At 47.3% G+C, this 22,051-nt stretch overlaps 12 protein-coding genes across 12 annotated transcripts; 4 read left to right on the top strand and 8 right to left on the bottom strand.

Annotated features, from left to right (window-relative positions):
• Nucleotides 1-401: 401 nt before the first annotated feature.
• N7466_001350 (uncharacterized protein) lies at nt 402-2,206 on the top strand (the record flags this gene model as incomplete). Its single annotated transcript, XM_057160748.1, has 6 exons — nt 402-660; nt 742-792; nt 848-961; nt 1,012-1,144; nt 1,199-1,625; nt 1,682-2,206. 6 exons carry the CDS (start codon nt 402-404, stop codon nt 2,204-2,206), a joined length of 1,509 nt encoding a protein of 502 aa, XP_057026996.1.
• Nucleotides 2,207-2,950: 744 nt separating this feature from the next.
• Nucleotides 2,951-3,915, top strand: N7466_001349 (T2 family ribonuclease; the record flags this gene model as incomplete). The annotated part of the gene is made up of 4 exons (XM_057160747.1): nt 2,951-3,168; nt 3,245-3,539; nt 3,596-3,791; nt 3,860-3,915. 4 exons carry the CDS (start codon nt 2,951-2,953, stop codon nt 3,913-3,915), a joined length of 765 nt encoding a protein of 254 aa, XP_057026995.1.
• Nucleotides 3,916-4,653: 738 nt separating this feature from the next.
• Nucleotides 4,654-5,761, bottom strand: swc5 (putative Swr1p complex component (Swc5); the record flags this gene model as incomplete). Its single annotated transcript, XM_057160746.1, has 2 exons — nt 4,654-5,332; nt 5,403-5,761. The coding sequence occupies 2 exons, from the start codon at nt 5,759-5,761 to the stop codon at nt 4,654-4,656; spliced, it is 1,038 nt and encodes a 345-aa protein (XP_057026994.1).
• A 1,951-nt stretch (nt 5,762-7,712) lies between these two features.
• On the bottom strand, nt 7,713-8,912 carry N7466_001347 (uncharacterized protein; the record flags this gene model as incomplete). Its single annotated transcript, XM_057160745.1, has 1 exon — nt 7,713-8,912. One exon carries the CDS (start codon nt 8,910-8,912, stop codon nt 7,713-7,715), a length of 1,200 nt encoding a protein of 399 aa, XP_057026993.1.
• Nucleotides 8,913-9,895: 983 nt separating this feature from the next.
• N7466_001346 (uncharacterized protein) lies at nt 9,896-10,668 on the bottom strand (the record flags this gene model as incomplete). The annotated part of the gene is made up of 2 exons (XM_057160744.1): nt 9,896-10,285; nt 10,351-10,668. The coding sequence occupies 2 exons, from the start codon at nt 10,666-10,668 to the stop codon at nt 9,896-9,898; spliced, it is 708 nt and encodes a 235-aa protein (XP_057026992.1).
• Nucleotides 10,669-12,283: 1,615 nt separating this feature from the next.
• On the top strand, nt 12,284-13,474 carry N7466_001345 (dihydroorotase; the record flags this gene model as incomplete). The annotated part of the gene is made up of 3 exons (XM_057160743.1): nt 12,284-12,338; nt 12,395-12,474; nt 12,539-13,474. The coding sequence occupies 3 exons, from the start codon at nt 12,284-12,286 to the stop codon at nt 13,472-13,474; spliced, it is 1,071 nt and encodes a 356-aa protein (XP_057026991.1).
• A 76-nt stretch (nt 13,475-13,550) lies between these two features.
• Nucleotides 13,551-14,666, bottom strand: N7466_001344 (MIND complex subunit MTW1; the record flags this gene model as incomplete). Its single annotated transcript, XM_057160742.1, has 3 exons — nt 13,551-14,150; nt 14,205-14,531; nt 14,613-14,666. 3 exons carry the CDS (start codon nt 14,664-14,666, stop codon nt 13,551-13,553), a joined length of 981 nt encoding a protein of 326 aa, XP_057026990.1.
• Nucleotides 14,667-15,816: 1,150 nt separating this feature from the next.
• N7466_001343 (CENP-X/MHF2 family protein) lies at nt 15,817-16,531 on the bottom strand (the record flags this gene model as incomplete). The annotated part of the gene is made up of 2 exons (XM_057160741.1): nt 15,817-15,864; nt 15,941-16,531. 2 exons carry the CDS (start codon nt 16,529-16,531, stop codon nt 15,817-15,819), a joined length of 639 nt encoding a protein of 212 aa, XP_057026989.1.
• Nucleotides 16,532-16,913: 382 nt separating this feature from the next.
• N7466_001342 (uncharacterized protein) lies at nt 16,914-17,610 on the bottom strand (the record flags this gene model as incomplete). Its single annotated transcript, XM_057160740.1, has 3 exons — nt 16,914-17,384; nt 17,437-17,495; nt 17,547-17,610. 3 exons carry the CDS (start codon nt 17,608-17,610, stop codon nt 16,914-16,916), a joined length of 594 nt encoding a protein of 197 aa, XP_057026988.1.
• A 381-nt stretch (nt 17,611-17,991) lies between these two features.
• Nucleotides 17,992-19,114, bottom strand: N7466_001341 (MIF domain protein; the record flags this gene model as incomplete). The annotated part of the gene is made up of 2 exons (XM_057160739.1): nt 17,992-18,723; nt 18,800-19,114. The coding sequence occupies 2 exons, from the start codon at nt 19,112-19,114 to the stop codon at nt 17,992-17,994; spliced, it is 1,047 nt and encodes a 348-aa protein (XP_057026987.1).
• A 436-nt stretch (nt 19,115-19,550) lies between these two features.
• Nucleotides 19,551-20,035, bottom strand: N7466_001340 (DUF504 domain-containing protein; the record flags this gene model as incomplete). The annotated part of the gene is made up of 2 exons (XM_057160738.1): nt 19,551-19,813; nt 19,882-20,035. 2 exons carry the CDS (start codon nt 20,033-20,035, stop codon nt 19,551-19,553), a joined length of 417 nt encoding a protein of 138 aa, XP_057026986.1.
• Nucleotides 20,036-20,912: 877 nt separating this feature from the next.
• On the top strand, nt 20,913-21,731 carry N7466_001339 (uncharacterized protein; the record flags this gene model as incomplete). The annotated part of the gene is made up of 1 exon (XM_057160737.1): nt 20,913-21,731. The coding sequence occupies one exon, from the start codon at nt 20,913-20,915 to the stop codon at nt 21,729-21,731; it is 819 nt and encodes a 272-aa protein (XP_057026985.1).
• Nucleotides 21,732-22,051: the final 320 nt, after the last annotated feature.

Below are 22,051 nucleotides of genomic sequence, written 5' to 3'. Positions count from 1 at the left end.
TCAACTCAAGTTGTCACCGTCCGCCATTCACGTTGATTCCAGATACCAAGTCATAGATTTACCTTGTTCTCTCTCTCTCTCCCGCAATTACCCATGAAGAAAGAAATCCACCGAGTTCAAAAGGAATCAAGACAAAGACAAACCCCGCTTGAGTCCACTTGGCTTTGTCGGGACAGGGGCCAATTGGATCAATTAACAATCGCACCCCACTTCTCACCGTTTCTCACCGTTGCGATCCATCTTAAATCCGATAAGCCTATCTATTGGGGGCCGGCGCTAAGGGTAGGCATCTTTGTTCAATGCCCAACATTCCAGCAAGGAAAGAGACCTGTCATTCCTTGCCGGCTTTTGCTTTTTTTTTTTTTTTTTTTTTTTTTTGATTTCTTCCAATCACCTTCATAATGGCTGTGGATTCTGATGACCGGACTGGTGATCACGAAGCGCATCCTTTATTGTCGGAAATTCCTGTCAACGTGCCGATAGGGAACGGAGCAAAGAAGCTGTTGGTTCTCACCGTGTGTTCATTGATTTGCCTCGCCGCAGATTTTGGAATGTACCTCTCTTTAGCCCCTCAGACCGCGATATTTGAACAGATTATCTGCCGAAACTATTCGGAATTCCAGGGTGTGGGCAACAATGTGACCCGGGGGGAGGACCCGTGTAAATCGGAAGCGGTCCAGGGCAAGTACACCAATCCAGATATAATATGACCTGAATACTAATCATTAACCATTCGCACAGGGGAATTGGCCTTGATTCTTGGCTATAAGAGTGGTTTCGAGGTTCTACCCAGTAAATCAACCCAGATGACCAGCTGTGTGTGTTTTGACTGCTGACCTATCTCAAGCTATATTCCTTTCCCTGGGTTATGGTTTCTTATCTGACCACTGGGGGCGGAAGCCGGTGCTATATCTTGCCGCGCTGGGAATTACTTTGAGCGAGCTCTGGACTCGAATTGTCTGTAAGTCAGGTCGTCGTGATTCATTCCAAAACATCTCTGATTATCTTCAGGCGCTTGGCCAGGTATCTTTCCCCTTCGCTCCGTCTGGCTGTCATCAGTATGGCTCCTGATAGGTGGTGGTGATCAAACCATGTCTTTTGTCGCAATTAATATGGTTGCCGATGTTGTCTCTGAAGAAGAAAGGTATGTTCGCTCACAGTCCCTCAGTCATTCCCGAAAGCGGATCTGACGACTTAGATCAAACGCTCTCTTTCGTCTCTCGTCGTTTGTAGTTCTCTCCGAGGTTCTGGCGGGCCCGGCAAGTGCATACCTGATGAGAATTGATCTTTGGACCCCCTATATTCTGGGCTTTGCCATTGCCACTGCTGGGCTTACGCTTATAGTCTTTCTTCCCGAAACGCTCGAAGATGCCAAAGCAAAAAGAGTCATTCAAGGAACAGCGAGTGGAATCTCAGCTGAATTTACTCTACAGCCAGGCAAGCAATTCACTGTCCAAGCACTCCGTCATGGAGTTCACGAGTTCAAAGAGTCTATCCATTTCATGTGGACTGATAGTAATATCTCATGGATTATTGCTGTCGGCTTTGTCTCCATGATGAGCCGCGAAAGCACCAATATCCTTCTACAATACACCTCCAAGAAATTCAACTGGAGTATTGCCCAAGTAAGCCATCCACACCACTCACTATATAAATTCAAACTCAACTAACTATGAAATAGGCGGGTCTTCTCATTTCAATCCGTGGTATGGTTGGCATCTTCTGCTTCTCAATTTTGATGCCCGGAGTCACCTTCCTGGCCGTCCGGTACTTTGATCTGCATGGAAAGTTCAGAGATTACCGACTGAGCCAGCTGATGGGCCTTTTTGGGGTCATCGGTTTCACTGTAGTAGGGTTCGCCCCGACTGCCGGTATCTTGATCACCGGTTTAGTGATTGTTTCGTCGAGTGCAGCTTTCATGGTCACCACACGCAGTTTAGCAACATCATTAGTCCTACCAGACCACGTTGGAACTTTGTATTCAGCACTCGCAATCTCCCAGTCGATCGGAACGTTTGTCGCAGGCCCGCTGTTCGCCTACCTTTTCCGATTGGGGATGCACCTCGGCAGTGCGTGGATGGGTCTCCCATTCCTGCAAGCCGCTGTGTGTTTTGGATTTGCCACCGCAGCGCTTTGGCGGATTCGATTGAATCGATCCCTGCAAAGTGACGAGGAGGGTGGGGCGGAAGAATCATTGGTTTCATGATTTGTGTTTTCTTCTCTCAGGGGGGAGGGTTTGACCGTCTTATTCATCTCAACTTACTTGCTGAAGATACTAGCGTTGCCTTATCGCTTGAGTGTGAATTCTCGCACGTAAAAAACGGGAATAGACGACGATCTCATCAGGGTTTGTAGGTCTCTACCTACCTAGATCTACCTAGGGTCCACAGTCCAACCACCCAACCTTATCCGACGACCCGTGAAAGGAAATGGGGCTGTCGATCCTGAGGGAACATCCGTCCATCGCGTTTGGTTCGCCGAACCGCGACCGACTAAGCGGGGGCTCATCTCCGGGATGAATCAATCAGCACCGGAGATCCGCAGGAATTTGGAAGAATGCAACATCAAGTCGGTAATAAGAAGGGGACGTCCGACGGGTGGTTTGAAGAAGACAAGACCCTACATGGAATTTAGGCGATAATTGGTCAAACCATCTTGACCCCATATCTCTCCCCCTTTGAGTGATCGGCATCTGAAATTGATCTCACGGCGATTTCCGATGTGAATCGCGAATCGAGACGCTCTTATCAGTGCATGTGTTACTCAAATGTACACATGATATAGCGTTACTACTGCACTGATCGACAATTTACGTCCCTGGCAACATCCGTGTCATTTACTGTACAGCCTAGTACATAATGGCGGGGTATTATCTTTAATTCTCCTAGATTCTCCATCTCATTTTCGTTAATTTACTCAATTGTTAGTACTATCTAAGAAACCCTCGAAAATGTCTTTCTCGCGGTTGATTACTCTGACTACAATCACCGCCGGCGCTTTGGCCCAACTGAAAACCTGTTCGAACAATGGCACGCTGAGCTGCCAGAGCTCATCCAAGGCTCCAACCTGCTGCTACAATTACCCGGGCGGAGCTCTCCTGCAGACTCAATTCTGGGATACGGACCCCACAACTGGCCCAAGTGATTCATGGACAATCCACGGACTGTGGTAAGCATCCATCTACAGGAACGCAAAGCCAGGACCAAGCAAGAGCAACTGATCTGATTTTAATGTCAATGTATAGGCCTGATAACTGCGATGGGACCTACCAGTCAAGCTGTGACTCCTCACGCGCATACACCAATATTTCTGATATCCTAAGTGCGCAGGATCGCACCGACCTGCTCTCTTATATGCAAACATATTGGGTCAATGATGACGGCAGCAACGAGGAGTTCTGGGAACATGAGTGGAGCAAGCATGGTACCTGTATCAACACTATCAAGCCGAGCTGTTACACCAACTACTCTCCACAGGAGGAAGTTGGAGAATTCTTCCAGAAGGTGGTTGATCTGTTCAAGGGGTTGGACACTTATCAGGTAAGCCTTTTCCAAAAAATTGAACTGAGCAAGTGCAATACTCATGGTAATGGAAGGCACTGTCCTCGGCCGGTATCACCCCGGACGACTCAAAGACATACGAGCTCAGCGATATCCAGGCCGCTCTGTCCAAGCTACATGGCGGGTCAGCACCGTATGTTGGCTGCGAGGATGGCGCACTGAACCAAATGTACTACTTTTTCAATGTGGCTGGCAATGCTATTGATGGCCAGTATTATCCTACTGCTCCGCGTAAGTGTCCCTGTCAATTCTCGGTCATTGCTCATCTTGAATCCACCACCGAGACTGACAATTCTTAGTTGAGAAATCAAACTGTCCAAGCAGTGGCGTCAAGTACTTGCCCAAGGGTAACTAAATTTCCGGCGCAGAGGCTTCCATAAAGGTCGTTGGATAAACATATAAATCCGATGCATTGCATTGATGTTTTTGAAGGTGCGGAGGGAATAGGGATGAAATTGGGTATCTGATTAGTACGATTTGGAAATTAGAGTACATGACTGCCTGGAAATGGCAGCGCTGAATATCATGATATGACAGTTAAAGCCATTATGACGCTTGTGTCACTTGAAAAATGGCCAATCCAAGGCCGGCCCTTGAAGACTACAGCGTAGGATCATGCCTGTCCTAGGCGCTAGGGGCCTTTTTGGGCTAGTTGTGAATTGGTAAGCCCACTGAAGATCTGTCCCTGAAGATCGAATGTGTTGCATTATCAGGTTGTAGCCAGTCGATTCAATGGTGGATCTCAGCGATCTTTGACGATAAACGAGTTCAGCCTTTCTGCAGAGCTTACAATCAATTGTACTCTGTAGAAAACCGCCGAATGTGGTCAGGGTCGGGACTAGGATGAGGATGGGGACAAGGATAAGGATGAACTGGCAGCTTGGTCGAAGGAGCGCATTCTCACCCGAGACCCATTGTTCCTACGAGTCATCGGAGGTGAGAATCGAGCACGGGAATCCAAAAACAAGATCCTTTCACGCATGTTTCTGGGGCAAAACAGCGGACTGGCCTCTTCTGCCGATTAATGAAGGTGAATGATGGTTGTAAACCTTGCTCGGTCGTCTAAAGAGGGCGACACAGTAGGGTAGAATCTTTACACGCGCTTGATACGAGCCTGTCGAGCTTCTTCGTCTTTCCTAGCTTCTGTGCGACCCAGGAAGTCCATACGGCCCATATAGCCCTCTTTGGCTTTGCTGTGGACACGCAGTTCGTCGCTAATCCCGGCATGGTCCACATATTGCGCCCAGTCGAGTCGGGACTTCTCCACGGTGTTGATTTTCGGTCCGCTCGCAGCTTGATCACCAGCCTCTGCAGCCTGTTTCTCCCAGCTCTTCTTGATCGCTCCCGTTGGATTGGGATCGAATCGGGACATTTTGCGCAAGGGGCGACGTAGGTTGCGATTTGACACTGTGACATCCTCGATAGAATTTTCGATGGTCTCTCCACTAGACAAAAATGCCTTGGCTTCCGCCGAGTCCTTGGGCACAGTCTTCTCCTCCGTGATCATCTCGCCTGCGAACTTGTAGGTGCGTTTTATCTTGATCATCTGTGGGGTGTGGGTACTGCCTGGTTTGTTCTCCGGTTCGAGGGCAATTTGGTCTTTCATATTCGTGTCACCGGCGTGGTCATGTTCTGTAGCCGGCTCACTATCACGTTTGATCTGGTTTGGTCTTAAGCCTAGTTCACTGCCAGGGGTGTTCATTTTCTTCCATAGAGCGTCCACGTCGATTGTTGCACCATCGATCTTGGCCAGTGGTTTACGCTCCTCCTGTCTGTGGAAAGAAAAAAGTTAGAATCCGAAATAGATAGAAGTATTAATATAATCCAACGAGTAGGGCCTACATCTGCATCTTCATGGCTCGAGTCCGTACAAAGCCCCCAGTGCCGCCTTCCTCATCATCCAAGTCAATATCGTCGTCGCCTGCATTCTTGCCCTTGGATTTCTTGCCCTTCCGCCTTGTCTCTCGTTTTTCGCGTGCTTTTCGAATTGTGACTTCGTCACCGGAGTCAAGTTCCTCTTCTGGAATATCGGTTATCTTCGTGGTCTTTCGCTTCTTTTTCGCGGGCTCGGCCGCATCGTCGTCAGAGGATAAGTCGGACTCTTCGTGGGCGCCTTCAAGCTGGAAATCCTCATCCTCGGCAGAGTCATATGGTTCATCATCTAGGTCAACAGTTGCAGAGACTGTAAGATCGGTCGACATGTTGGAAATTAGTGCAGGAAATCGCCAGAGAGTTGGAGACAAGCTGAGCGCGATCTGGAACTGCCGAAAGGCGGTGCTGATAAGGATTATGTAATACAGCGCTTTAATCGCGCTTCAAGCTTCTTCGTCTTCAAAAATCATAAAATTTGGCCTCCTAGTACTTTGTTTTATCATTTCATTCCAAGATACTCCTCATCTACCCACGTCTTGTATCTATCATTCAGTATGTCCGCAATGGCCACTGGTGAAGCCAGGTGCGTTGCGAAACTCGCTCGAAGACCCTCACTACCAGCCCCGCTGTTCTCATACTCTCCAAACAGGACATGAGCTGTGTTGGGTCGACTCGGAGACCACTCGCTCCAACCAGCAGTATTTACAATATTGCTCATATATGTCTTTTGGAATACAACACGCGCATAGGAAGCTAACGGGTGTCCTAGATAAGTATCAACACCAACTCGACCATTCTCCACATCGTACAGAAGATGAAAGACCGTGAGACCTACCGAGGAAGGAAGAATTTGGTTTAAAAAATCCATCTATTGCTTCGACGGTCGAATTGTTGATCACATAATAGGATGGGTCATTGGTCGAATTGCGGCCGTTGGCAGTGATATCTCCGCTCTTTGTAGATGGACGGACTTTGATTTCCACCTTCTCGAACCACACGCGCGCATACCGACCGAAGATAAGATCGCTAGAGCTGAGTGTCAATGTAGTAGACTCAGTGGATGACTCTCAAACATCAATGGATCTTACGTGGTGCCAGAAATCAGACTTTGAGCAAACAGCGATGTGCCACCGACCTGTACGCGGATGGTTCCTACAGCCAATGAGCAATTTACATCGCTTCCAAGAGAATTCTGGCTCACCATTGTGGCCAGTGAACTTGCACCCATAGTATCCTTGCTGGGTGCCCGTGGAACTGAGACAAACGGCTTGTTGGCCCATGCCATAGGTGTTGGCCACATTGATGTTGTAGATCTTTGAAGCGGCCGCCGAGTTTCTGATTGTAGCTAGTGCGTTCTCAAAATCAGACCAGATCTGCAGGGTTTTTCTTTTTCTTGAAAAGCTATAAATCACCTGTCTTGTCCCCATCGCCTGGCGCTGCCCTTTTGCTATGGGTGACGGTGACTGTATTGGCGGAGTACGAGGAGGTGCTGCATTTCAAAGCTCCAAAATACCTACTCGCTTGTCTCGCCATATATCGTCAGACGGCCTCGAAATGTTGGTATCACCACTTGCTCATTATAGACACCGGCTTTGATGAAGATGGTTTGGTTCACTGAACGGCCGGCGTCCAATGCCATGATTGCTTTCCCTATCTAATCGTAATCAGAAGTCAACAAAGAAACCGCCAATTTACGTCTGATCTTGATTTTCACTGTATCGTAGTCACCACCTGATTTGGCCACGACGATGGCCCCGTCCGGTGGCATGTTTCGAGCCGCTGCCCATACAGCCGTTGAGAAGGAAAGGCCGAAGATGAATTTCATGGCGTTGCTTTTTTTTGAGATCAAAAATGATGGAGAAAGCTATAATGATTCAGGGTTCTTTTTATACATGTACCTTAAAGGTACTACCTACTGTACCTTGGCGTAGTGAAGATTCCCAGTTTCAAGTTTCAAAGAGCCATTGGAAAGGTCAAATTATCGAAAGGAGGGTTCCTCGGATATCTCCGTTTAGTATGTAGTACTAAGCTGCAAGGGTATTCTGAACGCCGGTCATTTCTAAAAGTAACCGGGATTCCATCAGACAAGAAACAGTGTGACTTGGCTTCTCGTGTCTTGAGCACTACAAACAAAGTGTTGTGGATATTCTAGTGAGGTGTTTCCTGTCGTACTAGTGGTAGGAGGTGAAGTTCAGAAAAGGGGATTTCTAGCTCATATAACAATGTAGTAAAATCCCAGGTGCCTAAAATGTAGTCCTAGCCTGGTGCTTCATGTCAAGCTTATTTGCCCTGCTTCTTCCCTTCCTCGGCGATCTTCTCGACCTGTTCCTTTCTCTTTTTCAACACACCCTGTAACTCTTCAAGGGTATCCTTGAGCACATTCTCTGCCTCGCTACCTTTCTTCTGCACAATGGTCTGTAGTGATTGCAATTGCGAGATCATGTTGGAACCACCGGGGATCATATCCAGCCCCTTGCCTAAACTGTCCGAGTCGGTTTTTTTGGCTTGGTCGACTTTATCCTTGACGTATTTTTCCACGTCCTCTGTCTTTCCTGAAGAAGCACTTTCCTTGACCATGCCCCATAGATTCTCGAAGTTTCCCTTTTTCAAGGTGGGGGCGTTATCTTCGATCAGTTGTTTGAGCTTGGGGCTCTTTTCGAGATATTGCTTGGACTCTTCATATCCCTTCTGCCATGCCTCATCCCCAAATTTCTGGAGCTTTTTGGTCTTTTCTTGAATCAAATTCTTAATCTCTTCTGCTGACTCGGCACTAGCACCGCGCTGCACGATACTGGAGATCTGCTCCCAGGTTTGATTAACCTCCTCCTTCGCTCGTGGACCGTAGGCATCGCCCATCTTCTTTAGCTCATCATAGCTACCCCCGATCTTCTCTTTCACTTGAGGGTGTTTATCGAGTAAAGTCTCAGCGGCGTCGCCGGCCAAATCGAAAAGGCGCTTAGAATGCTGTTGCAGGATTTCCAAAGCTTTGTATGCGGAAGCGGTATTGATTTCCTCCTTTGTCGTAAGATCACGTAACTCGCTGTATGCGTCACTGACTATTTTGTCAAATTCATCTCCGTGGTCGGTTCGTATCTTTTCAAGGTCGTCGAATGCGGTGTCGACGTAACCGCGTGCACCAGGGATAAAGACGGCGTAGCTTTTGACGGTATCCCTCAAGAATCGGAAGGCCTCGTTTGGTTCAGGTGCCTTTTGGATGATTTTTTGCTTGGCTTGCTCGAAGTAGGCTTTTGTCTGCTGGCTAGTATCGACGACTTTCTTGATCCCAGAGTATTGGTACCAGATGTATCCAGTCAGGCCAGCGACAGTGCCGCCAGCAAGACCGCCAATCAAGGCAGCACTGGTGCCATTAGAAGTGCTTTGAGATGCAGTAGATTGAAAGCGGAAGTTGATGGAGGGAGCTTTAGAGTGCAGTTGCTGCTTGGCTGCTCGTGCGACTGGTCTGAAATTCTGGCGGAGCATCACTGGATATTTCTTTGTATGGAGAATAAGAGAGGCGGACCTCTGGAGGAAAGGAAATACGTAAGGTTGTCAATGTTAGGTACCGATAGTAGGAAATTCTGAGTAGCTTAATACTAGAATGTTGAAGGAATAATCTTGGGATGTACAGGCTTTTAAAAGGCGGGAGATTTGCAATCTCTTCCAAGGTTAACCAAATGAAGCTTGAGGGGTTGGAATCATGGCAGACGGTTGGGATTGAAATCAGGGTACAAGTGGATCTGGGATAGAACTCTTTAGTTACTACATCATCATCTAAATATGACGGTGGCTTCCTGCATAAACATATTCCAAGGATCCAAGTTAAACCAAAGTTGAGGAACCTCACCCCCGGATTACCCCAAATCTTTAGTCTTAGACGTCATGTAAAAGTACTAGTGAATAAACAGTACTCGTGAGTCCTGTTCATAAGCCGTAGAAATACTAGTAGCTTTGTAGTAAGTACTGGGTATCTTACGGTATTGTACAGTAATTTAACCATAAATACTAGAAATACTATCGTGACGTCACCAGCTGTGGCATCTCCCCTCATCTCCCCTCACTATGTACTTGAATACTCGTTTACAATACTTGAGATTACTAGTTTAGTACCTATACCTACTAGTAATTACCAAAATTCCAAGTATCTTTCTTGTCTTCTGGTCTCTGACATCAACATCTCTATACGGCAGACAAACAACTTTGTAAAGTGGATTGGTCAATACTATCAAACTGTCACGCTGTTATTCAATTCAAATCCCCATATTGTATAGAAAGTAAACATTTGAATCATAATCATATCCGTATCTCACAGACCAGCAACGTCATACAATATCAGGTGGTGTGTAGCAGTACTCCTACCTAATAGTCTCAAATCTTGGTGACAGTGTCCCTCCAGGGCTCCTCTCCTACCGCTTTGCAAGACCCAACACCACATATTCTTCGCATTTAGAACAAGAAATCGGCTCTCAATTCTTATACACTTGCTTCGTAGCAATCTCCAGCTTCTCCAGCTGAACCTGCTCTTCACGCCGACGACCAACATCCCTTTGGAACCAGGTTCCTACAGCCGCAGCAATCCCCATGAAGATCTCCAACCCGAGTGTCAAGCACAGCAACCCGAAGCCTGCGCGTGTGGCACGACAGTCGCGCGAAAAATGAATAGGTGTAGTCTCACCGCTAGCACTTTCCCTCCATTTGCAGGTCCAGCTGTGCAAGGTTTGGCTATCGGTGAAGCCGGTTGGGTATGTCGAGGATGGACGGTAGATAATGAAGACAAGACCTATCAGTGCAGTAAGAAAGCCCGCAGTCGCCGAGACAGAAGAGTAAGAGTTCAGGAATTTAATCCGAGAGTATGGCTGGTTAAATCATGCTTAGTTAGTGGCCTAATTAAACCCAGCCAGTACCAAGCGGGGCTACTTACCAATGGAAGAAGAGCCGCGACAACGTATGCCAAGTGGAAGAAGCCAATAATGCAGCCACAGGAGATAGCAGCTACCGTGGGCCGAATATCGAGGTTCAAAGGCCAGAGTGCAAGGCCCGAAGATGCCCATTTAACTGTATTTTTGTAATGGTGGAATGGGACTGCTTCGCAGGAAACGATCGCGACGGCAGCGATGAAGATCAAGAGTGATAACCCTAGTCTTGCCCAATGCAACACGCGATTTCTTTTCAAGAACTTCGATTCATCCATTTCGGAAGAAAAGGTGTTAGAGCCGGTGATCGAGGATTCCGAGCCCATGTTTAAAGAATATATGTGAAGAAATAAAGAGGGCAAGGGTTGTGTTGGAAAAAGAGATCAGAAGGTGATACCTTGCCGGCAAGGATTTGTTTTCTTCAATTGTGTACTGAGGAAAGAGAGAACAGAAAAAGACCTTGCGGAGAGGTGGTTGAGAACGAAAGACCGGGATGATCCTAGTAAAGAACGGGGTCAAGGAGAGAAGGGTAGGACCTCAAGTCTCCAAAAACATACTCAAAGAGGGATGACAGCCCGAATATGTAGGACCAATCGAGGAGAAACAGAGTAAGCCGTAAACCATTTCACAGGCCAGCCTTGGCGAGCACTCTACCCTCAAAAATGCCAATTTCGGACTGGGCGCGTATCCAGGCTGATGGATAGGGGTCTTCAGCAAGGGCATCCAATAATGGTGGGGGGTATCACTTTATCTTCGAAGAGAATGATTGGTGTATTCAAACAGATTACATTTCAGGGTAGAGCGCTCAGGTATCACAACCTGGGGTTTATGATTTGAGGGTGTAGTTCTGGGAGGCCCTAGCATACGGGCGGGCGCCTGCAGACTTGGCAGTAAGAGAACTGGACAAAGCGCTCCGCAGGACTATAATTAGGCCTTGTCAAACAAGAAGTGGTCAACAAAAAAATACAGACCACGGCCTTTCATTCGTGCCCTTGAGCATGGTTGTTTTTCTGTGGCAGCGCAAGCTCGCACCTGATAGGTGGCGGCGAAGCGCCCGGGATTGCAACATGTTACATGAGGACCCTAGCGGCTACAGACCCCACTCACCGATGGTTAGAGTTAGTCTTGTTCCTGCATGTAGCTGGACAAAGATCATTTCTGAAGAAACCCTGAATTCTGGACGAATCGATTATGGGCGATGAAGTATGTAAGTTTGTACATCCCCCTAAAGCTGATATGCTGTGGCTTGCATGTGTCTCGAGTAGAAGAGTTGGGCTGTGGCAAGGGTAACAGTAACTGATAAAGCAAGATTCGTGGGCTGGCTCGAAACCCAAGTCCGACCTTCTTCAACATACTCACACCATGAACATTTCTTACAAAATAGAACACACACACACCGATTCTATCCCAAGTTCCGCTTCGCGAAATCCACATCAATCCACATGCCTGGCGGAGATTGCAAGGGGAGTACTCTTTTTCTGTTCGATTGTCTTTTGACGCGATGATCGCGTGTTATCAGCTGGGGGGCCGGAGGACATGCGATCGCTTGCCGGTATAAATTGTATTGTGTATGTAGTAGTCTAGTGTACCGCTCTTGACGACGGCGCCAGATATCGATCTGGGCATTCGAAAAACGCTAGAGAAGGGAGAAGACAAAAACAATGTTGGAATTTCTTGATTAGTATGTATTTGAACTTGGAGTTTGAACTTTGGGTTGACCCGATAGATAGAAATGAGAAGAAGAAGGAGAAGAAAAAGAAAGATATTCAGTGAAGCACTTGTATAGATCACTATGTCTGGATCCGCGGGGAAAGCCGGGGAGAGTCCACCGCCTGGCAGAAACCCAGAAAATTCCAAGGTTTGGCGGGGCAAAACTTGCGACTTCGAGATTCTATCCTGATCAATTTCCAATTGAAGCTTGAGGCTCAAATTAATTTGATAATGCCGTTGTCCAAGCTGCGCGGAATCAGGCTACCTGCCTCAGCCGACTTCCATGGTACGTCCCGTGAGACTTTGGAAGGGAACCACACATAGAACTGACCGTGATCACAGTCCACCTACGCGATGGTCCTATGATGGAGCTGGTGACTCCTACCATCCGCAAGGGTGGTGTGAACACTGTCTTTGTCATGGTAAGATGAGAAATTATATTACATACTCATCTGGCTTGATTCAGCTATCTAACATATTGTATAGCCAAACCTGGTACCCCCAATCACCACTGTCGACCACGCCCTCGACTACAAGAAGCGCCTGCAAGCCATTGAGCCCAATGTCAGCTACCTGATGTCGCTTTACTTACACGAGACCATCACCCCCGCTACCATCATTGATGCCAAGAAGCGCGGCATCACTGGTGTCAAGAGCTACCCCGCTGGAGTCACCACCAACTCGAGCTCCGGCGTCATCGACTATGCCGCGTTCTACCCCGTCTTTGCCGAAATGGAGCGCCAGGGCCTCGTTCTCAACCTGCACGGAGAGGTCCCCTCCAAGGGTGATGTGACAGTGTTGTCAGCTGAGGAGAAGTTCTTGCCTACGCTGCTGGAGCTCCACGCCCAGTTCCCCAAGCTCCGTATCATCCTCGAGCACTGCACAACAGCTGCAGCCATTGAAGCCGTCAAGAAGTGCGGACCCACAGTGGCCGGTACCATCACGGCTCACCATCTGTCTATCATTGTTGACCACTGGGCCGGTGATCCATTCTGCTTCTGCAAGCCTGTTGCGAAGACCCCAGCCGATCGTGATGCCCTCCTTCGTGCCGCTATCTCGGGTAACCCCAAGTTCTTCTTTGGTTCTGACAGCGCCCCCCACCCAGCTGCCTCCAAGCGCGGCGGTGAGAAGATTGCCGCCGGTGTCTTCACCCAGCCGTACACCACCCAGGTTGTGCTGGACTCTTTCGAGCAAGCCTGTGAGAACGGAGTCCTCAAGGAGGAGGATATCACCCCGGAGATCTTGGAAGGTTTCATGAGCAAGTTTGGTCGTGCATTCTATGAAATCGGCGATGAGAAGAAGGAATTCATCATCATCGATAAGAAGGGTGAGAAGATCGTAGACATTCTGCAGTCGGATGCAACTGATGTTGTCCCTTTCCGCAAGACCCAGGACACATGGACTGTAACCTGGTCTTCTTAAAAAATAATATCCTTCGGGTAGAATACCAATATGTTTCAAGTTCCATAGAACCAGTCCCATCCTAAAAGGCCAAACTCTACACAGACTTCTTCTGAGAAAGCATGTTAGCCACGCTTTCCAGAGCATGAGCTTCCGAAATGTCAATCCGGCGACCAGCAACCACTGGATTTCCATCTCCACCCATGGCAAGTTGCCCAGCTCGCTCAAGGTGTAGCCTAATCCGACCTTCAATGTATTCTTTCCGCTCGTCGCGCTTAGACTTAGTCTCGACCTCATTGATTGAGCCGGGGAGAGAGGCCAGCCTCGGCCGGAGATTTTCGAGTGTTGCCTGTAGTGCCGGAAGTTGTGAAAGAATGAAAGTGGTATTGGTTGTAAGAGGCGTGTGCTGGGTATTTGAGCCGATGTCTACCCCAACGCGAAGCTGTTGCGCAGCAGAGCTTGATGTCAAGAACGATAGATCTAACGGCAGACTTGGCTTGGAATCTTCAGTGGAGCCATCGTTCTTGGCAGTTTTGACCGTCGATAGTATCGCATTCAATTGAGCAATCACGGCTGCATTACGTGCGCATTCGCCCTTCAAGGAGCGGTTGAGCTTCCTGGTTTCAAGTAACTTTTTGCGTTGGGTAGCGATAGTCTCCGGTGTTGGGGTGTCGGATGATGGTTTGAAAGAGAGACCCTGTAACGCAAGGCCGTTAGCTCATTCTCGAAGTCAGACACAAGCCACTCCTACCTCGTAATGCTTCAGTCTCACATGGGAGAGCAAATCCACCGGTACAGTAAGGATGTTTCTAAGCACGTAGATCTCAAACTTATCAAATGCCTTATCGACATTGGTCTCAAGCAGCGTCTCTAATTGGTGCAATCCGTTTTCGAGTTCTAATTTTGCTTCCGGGTAAACAATGTTGCCATCATCGTCCGTGTCCGCGATGGTGGGGCCATTGGTGGCATGCGAAAATCCCAGACGCTCCGGCGGTGTAGCAATCAATCCTGACTCCAAGCTTGAGATCGCTTGGTAGATCAAATTGTTGATTGAATTGATAATGTCATCGATCAGCGACTAGGAAGTCAAGTTAGTAGGGTGCGCAAGGTGTGAGGGGTCGCGCCGGGGGTCACGATAAGCAAGATCAGGACAACTTACTAATGGTGTGTAGCTGAAATGCTCAGCGAGCAGAGAAGTGGTTGCATCGTTCATGGTGAAATTGGGTTCGTCGTGCTAAGAAGACGCGTTTGGGAATGAGCAAAGACGCGAGGATGGCGGTCGCAACAGACCGCCTTAGGCTTTATCAATCGTGACAACATTCCATCGGACTTTGGACAGGCTGGATTTACAAGATTGACATTACTGGTCTTATTCTCTCTTTTTTTTCAAAAAAAAGAAAAGAAAAGAAAAGTGAAATATACAATATGACATTGTTGCTGGCAAAAGTTTTTATGCTTATCTCTTCCTTTACGCCTTGCTATCGTACATGATTCGTAGCTCAACCGGACCATCCGTGTCTGCCCGACAGCACTTAAGGTAGCTGACAGTTAAAACCGGCGTCTAATTCCGCCTCTTATATTATGTACATGCATGATGAATTGCATCCAACTTCTGATCGTGAGTGGCATTTGGGATCGCCTTGTACTTGGTATTATTCACATGCACGAGTCTCCATCAAATATCATCAGTAATCGGTAATCATAAATTATAATAGAACAAGGACCCCTCAGAGTACTGGTGCTCGTCTGTTTCACAACGCAGCTCCCTGATCATAAAAGCTCGCCAGTCACCTCAGAATCTCCTTCCACTAGCCCACCAAATTTTCAAGTAGAATGGATTTCCCAGGAATCGAGCAGCACCTGTTGAAACTCGACTTGTTGCCGTTCAACAATGGCGCATCCGTGTTTTCTTAGTGTTCGACATTGCACATACAGATTACAACGTGAAGCTTGGCCATCTCCCTGAACATAACAAGTCCCAGTTGTCGTCGCTCATTTATGTAAGAAAAAAAAAATGCCTATACTGCGAGCTGGCTGCCGCATCGGGTCAACCACGATATCGCCATGCTTCACAACACCAACGGCTTTGAAGCAGTGCCACCTTTTGTGGAGGATCACTCATCGGGAAGACCACCGTCATATCATAATCCACGGGATATCACCATGCCAGGAGTCACATATGCCTGAACTCTGTCATGACGAGCAGTAATTTGCTGCGGGTGGGGAGGGGGGGTTGTTTTTGTATCTCAGGACATCATGGAAAGAGGGGGGGAGAGCGAGGGGGAGAGAGAAAGAGATAACACAATCCAACCCTGCGCCCTTCCAAGGACGTTCCCATGATATACTGCAATCTCGCTTGGTTTCTAGAAATCCATGACAAGCCATGGTGCCAATGTTTCAAGGTCCTCGACCTGTTAGAAGTGGCCATATCAGTATTTCTGCATGACACGACCAAAGCGATCAACTAGCGGGGTTGGAAATACCTACCTCAATGAAGTTATCCGCCGGGCCCGTCCTCCCCTTGCTCTCGTTGACCAAATCTCTCTCCAGTTTCCCACGCGCAATAGCCTCTCGTACAAAGAGATCCATATACTTTGCCATCAGAGCATCGGCGTCCTTTGATATGCGAGTCTTATCGTGCTTGAAGAAATGATGAAAGAGTGCTGTCAATAGCTTAGGGTGTATCTGTGGAGTCCCCATCGCGATATTCTCCTGCGGCGTCCGATGTGTGATTTCTGCGAGCATATAATCCGGCTCTTCGGAAAAAGGGCGCTGGCGTTCGCTACCTTGTGTTTCGGAGTCGGAGTCGGACGCGAAGTCAGAGGGAGTTGCGGGTAGAGCATTAAAGGCATCATCACGGGGTCGTTTGCTGGAAGTGGGGTTGGAGGTTGCGGGCCGAGTTTTAAGATTTGATGCTGGTGTGGCTTTTGATGAGGATTCGGCGGTGATTTCCTTGGCTTTGGCTTTGCCGTTGTCCTTGGCGACGGTTGGTGGCATCGCGGATGGTCCAGCACTGGAGGTGCGACCAGGAGGCTTGAAAGGGAGTCGGCGACGTTTTTGTTGAGGTTCGCCTGCCATTATTGGGTAGTTTAGTAGTACTGTAGTAGTATGCTCCTGGTGTTGTAATAGGTTTCATTCACTCTGTAGATAAGGAAGGTGGAGTAACTGGAGTTGTTGTCGCGGGTCGCGACTCGCGATGAGGAGACGCGCCATCAGGTGACAACAGCCGTACAGTGAGTACTTAGTACTGTACACAACTTCTTACTAGCACTGGGACCTGCTCCCCAAATTCCCCAATTGCAATATTTTTTAAAAAAAAATAAAAATAAAAATTGGAAAACAGGAAGCATTGCGTTGGTATTTTTCTTTTTCGAATTGGATCGAAGGATTTTATCTCATTACTACTAGGCAATAATCATGTACCATTCTCGACCAAATTTCGTTCTTCCACAGCGAGGATCTAAGCTTGCTCTTCCTCTGGCGGATAAACAATGGTCAAAGGCAAACCCAAGGGCACTTTGTCTACCAACTGTCTTGTCTTGGCCCATGGAACACCAAAAAGACCCGAATTAAAGCGACATGAGTAAAGACGATCAACAGTGGGAAATCCAAACTGTCTCCCTCCTTCCATAGTAACGAGTTGGTGTTGCAGGTCAAGCAGGGCAGCATTGGTGTTATTGAGGATCATTTGAGGCGAGTCGACACGCTTGCCATAGTCGAAAGATGTGAACAGACAGATAATCCAGGGATTTGCGCCAGAGGGAAAGGCCAAACTTTCGGGATAAATGATGAGCGCTGTGCCAACCGGCCAACGCACCGAGACAGTCTTTGTCCCGTCCCCAGTGGCGTAGAGATCAGGAATATCGTAAACGTCATTCTCATCTTTCTTTCTCAAACAGTGTTGACGGTATTTTCTGTACGCCCAGGGATACTTTGAATGTCTTCATCAGTGCGTGTCAAATCGTAATGAGATTGCAGCGTACCTTTCGGGCGAAATCTAATGCGATCCCTTTGCCCCAAGAACCCCGAGCATTACACGCATCTATGATCCATATAAGTCAGATTTCACAAATCAAGGGAGTGTATCACAAACGGATTAAAGCTGATCGTGGTGGAGCTTCGAAAAGATCACCAGGCTCCTCGCTAACTGAATTCATATTCTCGGGCCTGGTATTATGGAATGTCACCGTGGGGGGAGAAATTCAAAAAAAGGGAGGGAAGCAGAGAAAAAACCAATGACACAACATACAACCTCGGAAACATCCAGCAATAAAAGAAAGCATCAATGAAATCTACCTCAGATGGATGCCTAGTAGCAAATACCACTAGTAAATACACGAAGGTGTACCATCATGATGATGCCTTGATTCTTCACTTCGAGACTTTTTGGTGATAAAATATACAGGATACGCATACGCACATGTGCATAAACATAAAAGAATCCAACACCCAAATAGCCACTTCACTTCAAAGAAGGCAACAGGAACTTGAACCTGCACAGGATAAAGTCATACACTCTCATTCTCCATTGGAATGCCCTACGATTCCAGCGTCTTCTCCACAGCCTGGCTTTTAGCCTTTCCCTCCTTGCACTCGTCGCCGTTTGAGTCATCCCCCTTAGCTACCTCTTTCGTCCTGTCCTGGCCGTCTTTATCCCTGCTAGACGTTTTCTCCATAAAACGCCGGGGAACAAGACCCCGGAGTGAGATGCGCTTTCGAATACCGCGTCTTTTCTCTTCGGGGGACATCAGTGTATCATCGACAACGATCGGCGAATGATGAATCTCAGTCTGCATTGATGGGGAAGCAGTGGAGGTTCCAACCGTCGATGGCAACGAGATGGGCGCAGTCTGGTCACTACTGCTTTTCAGACGGCGAGACATTGTCCGGGAGATAGTTTTGAAGATGTTCGGGCTTTCATCCTGGTCATTCTGTATCAGCCGAGATATCTCGCTCCCAGCAGTAAGTCCATTTGTGGCAAGATTTTCTTCTGGGACCGGTATGAAAACGATGATTCCTTGGTTCATGGGGATATGTAAGAGGTCATGCATGGCTGTCTGGATTAAGTTGGTGTTGCGGAGATTGGTGACAGGAGCAATAAAGGACGAGAGGGCGTATATCTTGAGCAAGTAAGACAACTCAGTGGTATTTCCAAAGAACACCCCGGTGTCTTGTTGAACGGTAAGCATAATGCATGTCTCTGAGCGTTGGTAGATTTGAGCCAGGCGAAAAATCAAATCAGCGACGAGCATCCGTTCTTCATCTTGGATCTAGCATGCAAGTTAGAAAGGCATCGTACTAGGACAGGGATGAGGGGAGGGGGAGCAGATATAACCATCAACACACCTTGCAGTTTGTTTTGAGCTCGGCAACAACCATGGAGTTCTGAAAGAGCCGGCCTTGAAAACAGTTGGGAGAGCCACGGGGCGAAAAGGCTTCCTCATAGTAATGCGATTTTTTCAAGTCCCTTTTCCACGTTGTCTCTTTCAAATCTTTGACTGAACAGATAACTTTAGGCCCAGGAGCAGTGTAATCAATGGGAGAAAGATTCTCATCTGTGAATGTAGAGGGGAAGGTCACCGGTCGTTCGCGTTTGGGTCGGACTTTGGTTTCCATGACATTCGACAGCAGTGGTAGCAGGGGGGTTGACTGGGACTCCATTGGGATATTCGTGGACAAACGGGGTAGCGAGGGCCGTTTCTGATTGAAGTTCATGACGAACAAGTTTATTTCAATGGACTAGGAAGTAAGAGGGAAGCTTGGAATATTTCGATGAAGGAAATTTGATGTTGTTACAATGTGGGTTTCTCATGTGTTCAAGTTGTGTTGTGTTGAAAGTAGGAGGAAGGTACGACACCCAATGGCTACTACTAGTACTGTCAGTGTCTTCGAAAATTACAAGATTAGTACTACTTTCAATGTTCATGAAAATGGCTTGGATTATTATAGTATGTGCTTTTTTTTTTTTTTTTCTTCACTTCAAATGTTCAAATTTTGGGACTCGACTGGATCCAATCAATTACCTACATGTAGATACCATGCACTAGTAGTAGTTTCAATACCTTCGCATTCTTATAATCAAGCAGCCCAGGCCCCATTAAGCAAGAAATGCAAGCTCACTGAATGCCGAGTTCCCACTTTTGAAGATTAGATCGACCCGCCTGCGTCGGTCCCAAACAATCTTACCATCGATCTGCTTAATGCACAGAACACGATGTTGGGGAATGAATTCCTCATCCGTCGACTCCTTCTTCCAACTCTCAAAGGATATCTCCAGCTCGCCTTGGAACCGATCGAGGAATACAATGGTATAATTATCGGAACTGTAGCTCGAATCCCAAATTATGCGATTGATGATATCTGCCACAATTGTTATTTATATCATTCTCTTCAAGTTCCAACATTTGGAAGAGAAAATCATATCTCACCTGAAGCGGGTCGTAACCTATTCTGGCCCAGTTTGGCCACCGGGCATGAATAATCAATTCGCATGTCGATGGAATCACAGCTGGGAGATTGTTGGGTTGAATCATGTACATGCTCCGTACAGATTGATTCATCCATAGGGGCAGACAACGCCATGATGGTATTTTGCAACATTTGAAGAGATTCCTTTTCAAGGCTGATTGGATTATGGTCCAAGTTTCAATGCTACAATGATAGAAATGTGGTGAAGTTTATAACTTATACTCTATCATGTTTATGTCCGTCTCGTATTGCGCACTGCCAATGAATTCCCGAATGACTCCTAAAGTCCGATTCAAGGGGAGATGGACCTGGAAGGAGAGCAATCGTCGATAACATACTACTAGTAGATCAGAAAGATGACTTTCTGACTCAAAAAGTGGGCTCAATGGGGCAACAAGGGTGGAGCACTAGTCGGAGTTAATGCTACTTTGATTTATGACTCACAAGGAGTCATACTTCTTCCTCGGAATACCCCATCAACTTGCATTTTGATGATAGACCTGCCAATGAGGTCCTATATTATTCGTAAGCTCACCAAAGCAACCCGACTATAATAGATGAATCTTGGTAATAAAATAAATTATTATATGCAACATCTGGAGAATTTCAAAGGTTGTTTTTGAAACATTCCTTATGTAGTATGTAGGGTTAGTTTCTACTACTACATAACGTTCTTGACTATTGATTGTAAGTATTCCTTGAGAGATCTCGTTTCACCTCTGGTTCCAAGTAGCAGGTGGACCGTGAATGCATCTATTGCGCTAGTCCTAATTGGGTAGATGCATGAAACCATGTTGAAATTGACTAAGCCTAACTAAGCCTAACTAAGCCTAACTAAGCCTAACTAAGCCTAACTTTGCATTCGGGATCGGGCCAGAGAGTCAGAGCTGGGCGTCGGAACTCATCAATCCATTGATAAATCTCACTTCTCTTTGCTTCCATCTTCTTTCTTCTTCTTCTTCTTCTTCTTCATTATTCTTTCTTCTTCATCATGCAATCTCAAGTCAGCATCCTAGTACCACCAAGCAACATGAACCAAGATCGCTCCCGAGAGGAGTCCAAAACCCCACTTTTCGCCCAACTCGGCGAATTTTCAAAGCTACCACCAGAGCTACGCTTTCAGATATGGAACTATCTCTTCGACGATTTCTTCAAGAACATGAGCGTACCCCATGGTCTGTCCATCCTTTCTTGCAATCGAAACCTCAACAAGGAGACAACTCGTATCCTATACGAACATCGCGTCCTCTCTCTTACTATCGCGATTGATTGCTCGCCTGAACGAATACTGGAATTCTACGCTATCGTGGATGCAGCAAAGGGCGCGGGAAATCTAATTAGTGTCAAGCAGATAGAATTGAGCTGCCTTGATGATATCCTTCGACTTATCCGATATTTTCCAAGCTGGAGATTCCAGAAATGTGGGCCGTGGATTAACGTCGGCTACCTATATTCGCGATCGCCCAGCGAAGAGTTGGAGCTGTGGGAGTGTGTTTTCAGGATCGTCGAAACTTTGAAACTCATACCGAACGGCAAAAACATCACATACAATACTTTCCATCCCTACTTTCTAACCCTAAAGAGACGACTGGAACTAACAAATAGCGGCGTGATGAAGGACTGGTTTAATGAAAGATTCCCGGGGCAGCCTTTACCACCTCGGTCCTGCCATCGTCCAGACACTCTTGATCACGATTATAGCCCCGGTCCATACCTAATCATTCCGGTCCACTACTATACGGTATTGCGGGCCATGCATTCTGTCGAGCTAAAGCAACAGGAACGAGATAAGCCAGAGGCTGAGTTATGAACTGTGAGATTCGGAGTCTGCGGCCTATTGAAACTGAACCCATGGGCCTATCAAGGCTGCATCTTGGAACATCTTCTCCCAACTACCAAGTCCTTTCACACCCTGCTGCCGCCCTGTCTACCGGCGAACACAGGCTGTACCTGGCATCTATCTACCAAGAGCTGCTGCTTGTGGTAGGCTATCTTCTGTGGTCACACGTTTTAATACAGACCTAAACCTATTACTTGACACGCCACCAGGCTCTTTTGGGCTCACATTAATGAGTCTTTAGAAGGGGCTGCAGGACCGGGGGATCTGTTTCCCAGGCTTGCGTCGGTCCT

Source organism: Penicillium verhagenii (assembly GCF_028828195.1).
Source record: "Penicillium verhagenii strain IBT 33310 chromosome Unknown utg000002l_segment0_segment0, whole genome shotgun sequence".
Taxonomy (NCBI): Eukaryota; Fungi; Ascomycota; class Eurotiomycetes; order Eurotiales; family Aspergillaceae; genus Penicillium; species Penicillium verhagenii.
This window is presented reverse-complemented; position numbering and strand designations above follow the sequence as displayed.